The following is a 13,706-nucleotide window of genomic DNA, read 5'->3' on the forward strand; positions in this document are numbered from 1 at the left end:
TGGAATATGACTTAGCAATAAAAAGGAATGGAATTACTGATATGTATAACAACAAATATTAATCTCCCAGGCATTGTGCTGAGCTATAGAAGCTGGACGCAAAAAAGCACAGATTGTGTTACTCCATTATATTGCAGTTCTAAAGCAGGTGAAACTAATTAAAATGAAAAAAAATCAGAGCAGTGGTTACCTCTGGGTGGGCAGTTGTCTGGGAAGAGACACAAAGGGGCTTTCTGAGGAGATATAAATGTTCTGTATCCTACTAGTCCAAATTGTACAGTTAAGGTCTGCACATTTCAGTGTATATAAATCTGACCTCAAAGTTGTAAAAAATAATTGGTGTGTGTATAGTGTATGTATGTGTGTGTGAAGTGAGCAGGTAAAGGTACATAGATGAACAAGAATGTATAGATATTAATTATTGAAGGTAAGTGATGAGTACTTGGGGGTTGATTATATTAATCTGTATTTGAAATGTTCAGTAATAAAAAGTTTTAAAATGATTATAACTTAAAACTTCTGAGTTAGTTAAAACTCCCAATTTTCACAGTGTTATAGAAATAAAACAGTGCTCAACCTGCTTTTTAACCCCAAATTTTTTTCTAAAGTATTAGAAACTACTTTAGAGAAGCTTCAGGTATGGTAGGGTGGGGCAGAGGGAGATGGGCAGGGTAGGACCTGAGCAGAAAGCCACAGAGGGTACCGCAGGCATGAGCTTCTCTTCCTTCTCTGGCCAGGGCTTCCTGAGAAAATTTTATTTTACTTTATTTTATTTTTTTAAAGATTTTATTTATTTATTTGATAGAGAGAGACACAGCAAGAGAGGGAACACAAGCATGGGGAGTGGGAGGGGAAGAAACAGCCTTCCTGCCAAGCAGGGAGTCCAATACGAGGCTCCATCCTAGGACCCTGGGATCGTCACCTGAGCTGAAAGCAGACACCCAACAACTGAGCCATCCAGGTGCCCCTATTTTATTTTCTAATTAAAGAAATATCAGAGTGTGTCACAACAAGGAAATTCAGTATAGGAACTTCCTCCCTACTTTAACTTTTTAAAGAATTATCTATAAATCAGATAATATACATTATATTTCTATTAGTTGTTTCAGCTTTGTACAGTATTCTATGTCAATTTGTTTAATAGATTTAAAAAATTTATGGAGTAAATTATTTACCTTAAAGATGTATAGATTTTGGGGGCGCCTGGGTGGCTCAGTGGGTTAAAGCCTCTGCTTTCAGCTCAGATCATGATCCCAGGGTCCTGGGATCGAGCCCCACATCGGGCTCTCTGCTCAGCAGGGAGCCTGTTTCCTCCTTTCTCTCTGCCTGCCTCTCTGCCTACTTGTGATCTCTCTGTCAAATAAATTAATTAAAAAAAAAAGATGTATAAATTTTGAAAATTCTTTATTCAGGATCACTTTAATAATAAATGAAAACCATATGTAATAATGTAGGACTTGTACGATAATGTTTTTTTTAAAAAGTTGCTTATTTTTAAACAATTTCCTGTTAGCTGTTGCTTATTAGTAGGTGGACTGTAGCAGATTCAATCTTCAAATTAATTTTGATAGTATCTTTCTTTTCTTAAAAGATTTTATTAATTTACTTGAGAGAGAGAGACAGATAGTGACAGAGATAGCAAGAGAGAGCATACAAGCAGGGGAGAGGCAGAAGGAGATGGAGAAGTAAAGTCCTCTAGGAGCAGGGAGACCAACATGGGGCTTGACCTCAGGACCCTGAGATCATGACCTGAGTTGAAAGCAGACGCTTAACTGACTGAGCTATCCCGGGGCCCCTGATAGTATTTTTTGTTCAGATTAAATACTTGGTTGATAAAACAATATACTACTTTGCTGTAAATAAACAAGCTACCACAGAGAGCCTAAGCCAAATTTGTTTCCTGTCTTTTCTTTGGAAGCCATTTTCCCTATTATTGGAATGATGAAAAGATGGTTAGTTGTGAGCAGGAGCAGTGGAAAAGAAGTGGTAGAAGTGTTGGCCAGCAGATTAGAGTTAGAATTTCAGATTAGTAAGCTGGAAAAGATAAAGACTAAGCTAAGTGTAAGAGAATAAAATTTGAAGCCAGAGTTCAGAAGAATCCAGAGATTCTGAATCTAGAGACTATCGTTATCCCAGAAACTATGTAGGTTAGGAAAGCCCTAGGAAAGTAGAACAAAAAGAGTGGATATTGCCTCACTGTTAAGGTAGAATAATGTGCTGGATTTGATAGTTTTTCTTTGAAGTGATCATCTTTCTCCTCCATTGTTGACACTTCAAGATACTAATAGGACTGATGCATTTTATAATAAAATGAGAATCAGGGGAGCCTCTGATTGTTTTTGTAGCACCTCCCATATCTTCTCGGGATACTAAATCTTTCTGACTGATTGCCTCTGATTAGTGAGTGTTATTCTGCACTAGAGAGTTCTGCAACATTATATTCTTGTCTTCAGCAGCATAGTGTTTTCAGTACTTTTTCTCCTAAGTCTAGGCAAGGAATGCCACGAAGATAAAGAATGCAATCGCTTGGTAAGGTTTTTTTTTTTTTTTTTTTAGCTCAGGGATGTAAATGGTAGTTTAAAGTTCATGTTCTATTATACAATCTATGTTTCATTGTTAAACTTATCTTCTCTGACTTGTTTTTCATAGACCAGTTTTGGACTTTCTGCCTAGCAGTCCACCAGGTCATGGGCCCTGGGATTTGAGGTTTATAAGAATTTCCTGCTGAAAGGGAGTAGACTCTAGTATACTACCATTATTTTCTTGTAAAAAGAGTTGAGCTCCCTACCTCTGCAATTTAAACAGAACTTTCATCACAGAAACTTTCCCTAAGCATGTCTTAATTCCATTAACTCATGTCCCATTTGTGGATTTACTTGTTATATATTCTCTTGAATATCCTGTAGGTACATCAAACCTAGCATTTCTAAAAAACTCACTGTATTATAATTTTTATTTTGTATCCTTAACTAGACAGTGAGTTTTTGGGTTTTTTTTAAAGATTTTATTAGAGAGAGAGTGTGCACGTGCATGTGTGAGCACGGGAAAGGGACAGAGGGAGAGGGAGAAGCAGACTTCCCGCCGAGCAGGGAGTGTGATGCTGGGCTCTGTCCCAGGACCGCAAGATCATGACCTCAGCAGAAGACAGACACTTAACCGACTGAGCCCTCAGGCTGCCCCTAGACAGTGAGTTTTTAAAGTGAGGGATTTTATCCTATTTATTTTTTTACCTTTCTGGGATCTAATACTGTGCCTAAAATCACTGGCACAAAAAGTTATTTTTTTGAAGGATCTTAGAGCTGAGTCTTAGCTTTTCCAGGGAGAATTTTTTAAAGTAAAAAACAGACTTGTACTTGTAGGGTTTTTTCCCCCTCTTTCTTGTGAGAGGTGAATGTACTATGAATAATCTGATGTTTAAAAACAATTAAATACCTAAAATTCATAGTCTTAGTTCACATTTTCCGTATTATATTTTCTGGTACACATTTTAATAATATCCTTTAGGGGAAAACAGCAGACTAAATGATCAAATAAGTTTTGGAAATCTGGGTTAAAGTTAAGTATATTTCTTTATTTATTAATTGTAGACTTAGAAAGGGGATACAATGTAGAATGTTTATTTAACAAATTTGGTCATAGAACCTTTTTTCAAGAAATACTTTTGGAGGGGCGCCTGGGTGCTGCATTCATTAAGCATCTGCCTTTGGCTCAGGTCGTGATCCCAAGGTCTTGGGATTGAGTCCCTCATTGGGCTCCCCACTCAGCAGAAAGCTGTTTCTCCCTCTGTCACTCCCCCTCCTTGTGTTCCCCCTCTTGCTTTGTCTCTCTCTGTCAAATAAATCAATAAAATCTTAAGAAAAAAAAAAAAGAAATACTTGTAGATACTGTGTGAAATGTTAGTTTTGTACATAACACAGTTTGGAAGCAGTGCTTTTAAAAAATGACTTATACTCTGAAAACAGAAAACCACTGACAAAGTTAGTTTGGACAGCTTGATACTGTAGTTCCTTCTGTGAGGTTAGTGGACATTTCATAGATTTTGGCCGAAGAGTGAACCAATCCCTCCCACCAACACACACATATGCCAACTCAGGAAGTAAATGGTCCCATGTAACTTCAGGGCTTCAGAAAATTAAACATTTTTTTTTCATTACTGATAATCAATTGAAGTTAAGGCAGGACGTTTTATGTACACTTATGCATGTATCCCACCTTTTTAATATTTCTGGTATTTTTAATTTTATGTAGCTGGTTTTTCACCTAAAAAAGAATTAGGGGCACCTGGGTGGCTCAGTGGGTTAAACCTCTGCCTTCGGCTCAGGTCATGATCTCAGGGTCCTGGGATCGAGCCCCGCGTTGGGCTCTCTGCTCAGCAGGGAGCCTGCTTCCCCCTCTCTCTCTGCCTGCCTCTCTGCCTACTTGTGATCACTCTGTCAAATTAAAAAAAAAAAAAAAAAAGAATTAGTGGTACTTTTTTTTCCTTAAGACTGACAATATTCCAAATCAAAGGTTAAAAAATAATTGGATCGTTATTGACTTAACTCACTGAAATGAAGAGGAGTATACTCTTTGGTAATTGATATAAAGCTAACTCTAGCATGGGAAACAAAGTTTAAGCAATGGAATTATTAGATATGGACTTTAAAATTAACATAGTCAAGGAATTATAAGACAAGATTGAGGATTTTGGCAGATCATTGAAAACCATAAAGTAAACCATTTGTGAGTTCTAGAACTGAAAATACATTACAAATTAAGGTCTCAGTGTGTAGTTGGCAAATTAGACAGAGCTGAAGAGAGAATTAATGAACCAGAAGTTACATCAGAGGAAAATATTCAAATGGAGGCTCAGAGAGAAAAAAGGATGGAAAGTAAAGAGTTTAAAGACATAAAGATGGGAAGATTTAACATATGTGTAATCATAGTCTGGAAAGGAGAAGAAAGAGTGAGGGACATAAATAATATAGCAGACCTTGAAGCCATGGATTGAAACATGCTGTGAATTCTAAACAGGAGGAATACAAAAATCCCATACTTAGGCATATAATAGTAACCTGTTAGAGATGTAAAAGAAGAAAAATCTTAAAAGCAACCAGAGGGAAAAATTTATTGCCTTCAAAAGAGTAATAATACTAATCTTTAGCTGACTTGTCAGCAGAATTAATGGAAGCCAAAAAACAGTGAGCTAATATAATATCTGAAGTGCTGATAAACCGTATCTGTCAACCTAGAATTGGTTACCCACCAAAAATTCCTTTTAGAAATGGGGATGAATGGGCGCCTGGGTGGCTCAGTGGTTTAAAGCCTCTGCCTTCGGCTCAGTTCATGATCTCATGACCTGGGATCGAGTCCCGCATTGGGCTCTCTGCTCGGCAGTAAGCCTGCTTCCTCCTCTCTCCCTCTCTGCCTGCCTCTCTGTCTACTTGTGATCTCTGTCTGTCAAATAAATAAATAAAATCTTAAAAAAAAAAAAAAGAAGAAATGGAGATGAAGTTGGAGTGCCTGGCTGGCTCAGTTGGTAGAACATGTGACTCTTGTTCTTGGAGTTGTGATTCTGAGCCCCATGTTGTGGGTGGGGTTTACTTATAAAACAAAAAAGAAAGGAAGGTGAAATGAAGGTATTTTTCAGATAAAAAGCTAGAGGATTTATTTCTAGTAGACCTACATAAAGGAAATATTATTTCAGACAGAAAGAAAATTATCCCAGTTAGGAACCCAGAGATGTAGCAAATGAACAGAAAGGGCAACTATTTTGGGTAAAATTGCATATATTATGTTGGCTGTATAAAACAAAAATGTCTTATGGGGTTTACATATTTATAGAATTAACAGTGCAAAAGAACAATCATATATAAGTTAGGAGGGGAACTGATACGGGTTTGAAAATCTCTACTAAATTATTCTGCTTACAGGAGACATACCTTACATATAAACATATAGAGAGGTTGAAAGCAAAAGGATAGAAAAGGTACATTGGGGCACCTGGGTGGCTCAGTGGTTTAAGCCTCTGCCTTCTGCTTGGGTCATGATCTCAGGGTCCTGGGATTGAGCCCCATGTTGGGCTGTCTGCTCGGCGGGGAGCCTGCTTCTCCCCCGCTCTCTGCCTGCCTCTCTGCCTACTTGTGATCTCTCTCTCTGTCAAATAAATAAATAAGATCCTAAAAGAAAAGAAAAGATACATCATGCAAGCATCAATGAAAATAAAGCTGATGTATTATATTAATATCAAAGCAGGCTTTAAGACAGAATTACTAGTAGAGAAGAAAGAGGAACATTTCATATTGATAAAAGATTCAGCTCATCAGGAAAGTAAATCTAAATTTGTTTCCATAAAAATGGTCTCAAAATATATAAAGCAAAAATTGTCAGAATTAAAAGAAATAGGCAATTTGACAACCATAATGGGGATTTTAATACACTTCTTTCAGTAGCTGCTAGAAACAGTTGACAAATTTAATAAAGATGTAGTCCTTTCAAATAATATGATTAATAACCCTGACCTAATGACATATGTAACACTGTATCCCATGATTTCAGAATATACATTTTTAAAAGAACATTTACCAAAATTGATTACATTCTGGTCCATGGAACAAATGTCAGTAAATTTCAAAGGATTGAAATGATACAGACAGAGTATATTCTCTAACCATACTGGAATTATTCCAGAGATGAGGAATAAATAGATAAGTAGAAAAATCCCTGTATGTTTGGAAATTAAGAAGTAAAATTCTCAATAACCCATAGGTTAAAGAGGAAACTCAATTGAAACCAGAAATATTTTTTTCTTTTTTTAGATTCTTAAAATTGGTTTATTTGACAGAGAGAGACACAGCAAGAAAGGGAACACAAGAAGAGGGAGTGGGAGAGAGAAGCAGGTCTCCAGGAGCAGGGAACCTGATGCAGGGCTTGATTCCAGAATCCTGTGATCACAACCTGAGCCAAAGGCAGATGCTTAAACAACTGAGCTACCCAGATGCCCTAAAACCAGAAAATATTCTGAAGTATAATGACAGTAGGACATATCAAAACTTGTAGGATGCAGCAAAAGTTGTGTGTAAGGGAAATTTATAGCCTTTATGAGTGAGGAAAGAACAACTGAAATCAGTAATGCAAGTATCCATCTAAAGGAGTTAGAGAAAGAGTAGCAAAGTAAACTCAAAGATAGTAGAAGGATATGACACAAACAGCACAGGTAACAGAAACTAAACAAGTGGGTTTACACCAAACTAAAAAGCTCCTGCTTTTTAGCAAAAGGAAGCAATCAGCAGTGTGAAAACACAGTCCCCAGAATGGAAGGAAATAGTTGCAAGCTATTTGTCTGATTAGGGATTAATTTCCACAATATGTGAGGAAACATACAACTCAATAGCAAAAGCAATCCTTAATCACCTACTTTAAAAATCAACAAGGGAGTTGAATATACATTTCTCCAAAGAAGATACACAAATTGCCAGCAAGTATATGAAAAAATGCTCAGTATCAGTAACCAGTAGGGAAATGCAAATCAAAATCACAGTGGGATATATCACCTTCCACCTCTCATGATTGCTGTAATCAAACAAATAATAGACAACACTGGCAAGTGTGTGGAGAAATTAGAAACTTGCATACTGTTGAGGGAATGCAAAATAGTGTGGCTGCCATTTTTAGGAGGTTCCTCAAAAAGTTAAAAATAAGTATGATCCAGGAACCCTACTTGCAATTAGAATCTTCAGAAAGATTAGCACTCCCATGCTCACGCATCATTGTTCACAATATCCAAGGTGGGGAAACAATACAGATGTCCACTGACAGATGAATGATTAAGAAAATGCAGTATATATGTACAGTGGTATATGGTATACTATTCAGTCCTTAAAAAGGAAATTATGAGGTATCTAAAATAGGAAAATTCGTAGATTTAAAGAATGGGATAGTGGTTGCTAGGAACTGGAGGAAGGGGGGAATTACTAATCAACAGGCATAAAGTTTCAGTTAAACAAGATGAATAAGCTCTAGAGTACTGCTGTGCAACATTGTACCTGTAGTCAGCAATGATATATTATTAATATATTAATATAATATTAGTATATGTTAATTATGTAATGTATATACACTTAAAAACATGAGACTAGATCTCATGCTAAGTGTTCTTACCACAGTAAAATAAAATTTAAAAAAAGAAAATGAAGAAAATAATCAAGAGTAGAGATCAGTGTAATAGAAAACAAAATACATTAAGGAGGATCAAAAAGCCAAAAGTTGGTTCTTAGTCTTTTCAAATAATTTTGATAAACCCTGGCACAACTGTTTAGAAATAAGAGTGAGAGCATAAATAATGAATAAAAAAATGAGACATCACTCCAGACCCTACACCCAAAGCCACTAAAAATATAGGAAAATATTAAATTCTTTTTTTTTTTAAAGATTTTATTTATTTATTTGACAGAGATCACAAGTAGGCAGAGAGGCAGGCAGAGAGAGAGGAGGAAGCAGGCTCCCTGCTGAGCAGGGAGCCTGGTTGGGGCTCGATCCCAGGACCCTGAGATCATGACCTGAGCCGAAGGCAGAGGCTTTAACCCACTGAGCCACCCAGGTGCCCTGAAAATATGAAATTCTTGAACCAGTATTGACCATAATAAATCTTATAATAATCGGATTTTTCTTTTTCCAAAATAGGCACAACAGCAGAAAACCTTCAGTGTTGTTCTGCAGAAGCAAAATAATATAAAATTTGGGAAGAATGTGTACATAAATGATAGAATTCCAGAAGAAAGGAATGAAGTTGAATTGAAATGTGGATTTGAGGAAGAGGATGAGAATGAAGAGGAGGTGATTAAAGTTCCTTCCTTCCTTTTCCCCTCCTACTCTCCCTCCTTCTTTTTCTTCTTCCCTTTTTTTTTCAAGAATTTTTTTCTTTCGAGTTGTAATGTATGTCTATATGAGACTCAGTCTTCCCATGTGAATATTGAATTTATGTAGATCAGTTTGTAATGAGCTATTAGAACAATGTGTCATCTGAAATATTAGACTGCATAGTTGACAGATGAATAGGATAGATTCTAGATGATATTTATAAGCCACAGATAACTGAACCTAAGTGTTCTGCCATAATAAGCAGTAAAATTATAAATGCAGTGAGTTTTTGGAGTGATCACGCATTTTATTTATCTGTGGCAAAAATTTAATTTCATGGTGGCTTGACCTTGCTGTTTAGACTAATTTTGGAAAGCCTACCTTGTTTTCCCCCTGATTAGTGCTGAGATACTGCAAAATGGTTCTAGTAGATTAACACTTTTTAATTCTTAAAAAAAGTCTTAACTCTAGGAAACTTGAAATTATCCTTAAGTGTTCACTTTCTTTCATCATCTTTATCTGAACTTATTCCTAATTTTATTTGCTTCTTTTTCTTTCTATACAGTCTTCAGTCGAACCTACTTTTTGGCTTGTCCTTTGAATTTTTTTGAATTTAATAAGAGCCTGTTATTTATAAGTTTTGCCTTGTCGGCGAGAGTTTAAATTGTTTTTCTAGGGACTTAGTTGGGGCTCAGTATGAACTTTTAATTAACTAATAAAAGAAACCATATGAATATGTGCCCATGACCGCCTCTATGGTTGGAGAACAACTGAGAGTTCAGTATGTATTTTTCTACTGTATGACTGAGGATGAGTGAAACTATGTGTGTGTGTGTGTGTGTACACACATGTGTATGTTTATATATGTGTGTATATATGATTGTGCATATATATATATATATATAGCTACATACACATATATGTGTGCATATGCAGTGGATGTTTGATTGTATGGGATACAGACAAATGATCTGCCTTACACAGCTTAATGTCTTCTTTTTTTTCAAATTTTTTTTTAAGATTTTATTTATTTATTTGAGAGAGAGAGCATGAAAGGAGAGAAGTCAGCGGGAGAAGCAGACTCCCTGCCAAGCAGGGAGCCCGATGCGGGACTCGATCCCGGGACTCCAGGATCATGACCTGAGCCGAAGGCAGTCGCTCAACCAACTGAGCCACCCAGGCACCCTAATGTCTTCTTAATATGAAATTAGTGTGTCCTGATTAGTTTCTGGAAACTTATTATTATTTTATTATTTTTTATTTTTTTAAGATTTTATTTATTTATTTGACACAGAGTGAGAGATCACAAGTAGGCAGAGAGGCAGGCAGAGAGAGAGAGGGGGAAGCAGGCTCCCCGCCGAGCAGAGAGTTTGATGTGGGGCTCCATCCCAGGACCCTAAGACCATGACCCAAGCCGAAGGCAGAGGCTTAACCCTCTGAGCCAGCCAGGCACCCCTAGTCTCTGGAAATTTAATAAATGTTTTTGAAATTTACTTTTTTGTTCTTTTTTAATCAGTATTTGGAGAATCTCTATGTTCTCTTCTCCCAAGTATGTTTGAAGTACACAGTCTCTGTCCTTTAATTACTTTATAATTTAAAACACTCAACAATAATGATAAATAAATAATGAACTATTGAACAAATGCCAAAACAATTACAGAGGCATTGTGTTTATATTGTAATTTTTTATAGTTGATAAATGTTATAACATGAAGTCCATGAATCTTCTTGTTATCTTTAACTTAATTATCCAACGGTAAGCTAATAGTTTGATAATTTTTATTTTTAAAAAATTTTTTGAGGGAGGTGGGGGAGAGGGAGAATCTTTTTTTCTCTTTTTCTTTTTTTAGAGAGTGAGTGTTGGGGGTTGGAGGGGTAAGGAGAGGGAAGGAATCTTAAGCAGGATCCATGCCCAGTGTGGAGCCTGTTGTGGGGTTCAATCCCATGACCTTGAGATCATGACCTGAGCCAAAATCAAGAGTTGGACACTTAACCAACTGTGCCACCTGGGCACCCCAAACTGATAATTTTTAAAATATTTTTAAAATAAAAAGTTTTATAAGGAGGGCACGTGTCCTGATGAGCATTGGGTGTTACATGCAACTAATGAATTGTTGAACACTACATCAAAAGCTAATGATGTACTATATGTTAGCTAATTAAATGTAATAGAAAAATAAATAAAATGAAGATGGGGAAAAAAAGATAAAAGAAAAATGTATGCCAGCTTGCTCACAGTTAATTTTCTTTCTTTGTAGTCTTATGCATTGACTGTATTTAGAGTAAGTAATATCTATTACTTTGGTAATCAGAAAAAAATTGTTATTTCTCAAATATAATTAAATAATAAACAATGAATGCCATAAAAAATGTGGTTTTATTTTTCAGGTCTTAACTGTTCAGGATCTGGTTGATTTTTCCCCTGTTTACCGATGTTTGCACATTCATTCTGTTTTGGTGAGTACCTTTCATATATGTATATTGTGTGTGTGTGTGTGTGTGTGTGTGTGTGTACACATATGTGTATATATATATACACACATAAATATTTGTATAATAAAAAAGTTATCTATGTGTTTTAGGTGTACTTTTCTAAAGGCTGACTATAAGCTCAGTAAGCTGTAAATCTTCACACATAACTATTTTAAATATCCCCTGTGAGTAATGCACTTACTTTTTTCTTTAAGTTATAGTCTAATTTCAATTGATGTATCAGTTCATCTATAAGAACCTTGTAATAGTATACTTCCATTTCATCCTTCTTGCATTTGTGCTGTTGTATCACAATTGCTTTTAAATATGTTGCTTCTACATTTGCTTACTCCTTCTACATTGTATTCATTTTTTAGTAAATAATTCTTTTAAAAAATATTACTTTGATATAATTCATATACCAAAAAATTTACCCCTTTAAAGTATATAATAGTGGTTTTAGCATACTTACGAGGATGTGCAACCATTAAAACTAATTCCAGAACATTTCATTTCTGAAGAAGGAAACCTCTTAACAATTAGCATTCACTCCTCATTCTCTCCTACCCCCAGTTCCTGGCAACTACTCATTTACTTTCTTTCTTTATGGATTTGCCTGTTCTGGTTATTTCATATAAATAGAATCATAGTAAGTGTGGTCTTTTGTGTCTTGGCCTCTTTCACATAGTTAAAAGTTAAGATTATTGATTGGGACCTTTCTTCTTTTTTAATACAGACACTTACAGCTGTAAATTTCCTTCTAACCACTGCTTTAGCTGCATTCCATGAGTTTTGGTATGTTGTGTTTTGTTTCCATTCATATTTTCTAAATTCTTGTTATTTATTCTTTAACCCACAGGTAGTTTAGGAGTATATTGTTTCATTTCCACATGCTGTGAATTTCCCAAAAGTTCTTCTCTTACTAAATCCAAATTTAATCTTACTGCAGTCAGAGATCGTATTTTGTATGACTTCAGTCCTTTTTTAATTTATGGAGACTTGTTTTATGGCCTAACATAGGGTTTATCCTGGAGAATGTTCCATGTGCACTTGAGAAGAAGAATGTGTATCTGGCTGTTGTTGGGTGGTGTGTTCTGTAGACATCTGTTAGATCTAGTTGATTTAATATTGTTATTCAGGTCTTCTGTTTCCTTGTTGATCTTCTGCCTGTCTATATGTTATTGAAAGTGGTAATGTTGAAGTCTCCAACTAACTGTTGAATTATCTGTTCTTCCTTTAGTTTTGCCAGTTTTCATTAATGTATTTTTGAGGCTCTGTTTTTAGGTGAATATATGTTTATAATTGTTATATCTTCAGGATGGATTAACTTTTTTTCATTAAAAATGTCATTCTTTGTGTATTTCTTTGATTTAAATTCTATTTGGCTGCTGTTAGTATAGCTACTCTAACTCTCTTTTGGTTACTGTTGGCAGATGTTTTTCCATCCTTTTATTTTCAGCCTCTTTCTGTTTTTGAATCTAAAGTGTGTATCTTGTAGAATAGTATATAGATGGATTTTTAAAAATCCAGTCTGCCAATTTCTGCCTTTTGACTGAAGTGTTTAGTTCTTTTGCATTTAATGTAATTACTGATATGGCCAGATTTATGCCTGCCATTTGCTGTAATAAATCATGTCTTTTTTGTTCTATTCCTCTGTTACCATCTTCTTTTGCATTAAATAGATATTTTCTCATGAATCATTTTAATTCTCATCATTTCTTTTAACATATATATGCATTATAAATACATGAGTAATAAATATATAGATATATATTAGTTATATATGAATATGTACTATAAATATACAAAAATATATAAATATATATAATAATGTTTGTGTATGTACACACATACAATATATAGATTTTTTATTTAGTATTTACTCTGGAGATTACAATTAACATCCTACCTTAAAACAATCTAGTTCATATTGATCTTCCTACTTTGTGTTGCTATTGAGATATTAATTACATCTTTAGACATTATAAACCGTAATATAATTATTTCTCTATGCAGTTTTCTAAATCAGAAGAATGGAATTACAAATTATACTGTCTTTTACCTCTTTATTATCTTAACTGGGACTCTATTTCTTCATGTGAATTAGAGTTACTGTTTAGTGTCCTTTTCTTTTTGCCTCAAGGACTACCTTTAGTATTTCTTTTAGGGAAGGTCAACTAGCATCAAATTCTCTGTTTTTGTTTATCTAGGAATGTCTTAATTTCTCCTTGGTTTTTTAAGAGTAGTTTTGCTGGGGCATCTGGGTGGCTCAGTGGGTTAAAGCCTCTGCCTTCGACTCGGGTCATGATCTCAGGGTCCTGGAATCGAGCCCTGTATCAGGCTCTCTGCTCAGTGGGGAGCCTGCTTCCCCCTCTCTCTCTGCCTACTTGTGATCT

General features: G+C 35.4%; 1 protein-coding gene across 2 annotated transcripts in view; it reads left to right on the plus strand.

Annotated features, from left to right (window-relative positions):
* The window catches only part of EXOC6 (exocyst complex component 6), a 216,824-nt gene that overhangs the window by 61,397 nt on the left and 141,721 nt on the right, over positions 1-13,706 (plus strand). For both annotated transcript variants that reach the window (XM_046027815.1, XM_046027816.1), the window contains exons 7-8: positions 8,662-8,814; positions 11,227-11,295. In XM_046027815.1, the coding sequence (XP_045883771.1) occupies positions 8,662-8,814; positions 11,227-11,295 (222 nt within the window). The remainder of the gene's footprint in view (positions 1-8,661; positions 8,815-11,226; positions 11,296-13,706) is intronic.

Source organism: Meles meles, chromosome 13, assembly GCF_922984935.1.
Source record: "Meles meles chromosome 13, mMelMel3.1 paternal haplotype, whole genome shotgun sequence".
NCBI classification, from domain to species: Eukaryota; Metazoa; Chordata; class Mammalia; order Carnivora; family Mustelidae; genus Meles; species Meles meles.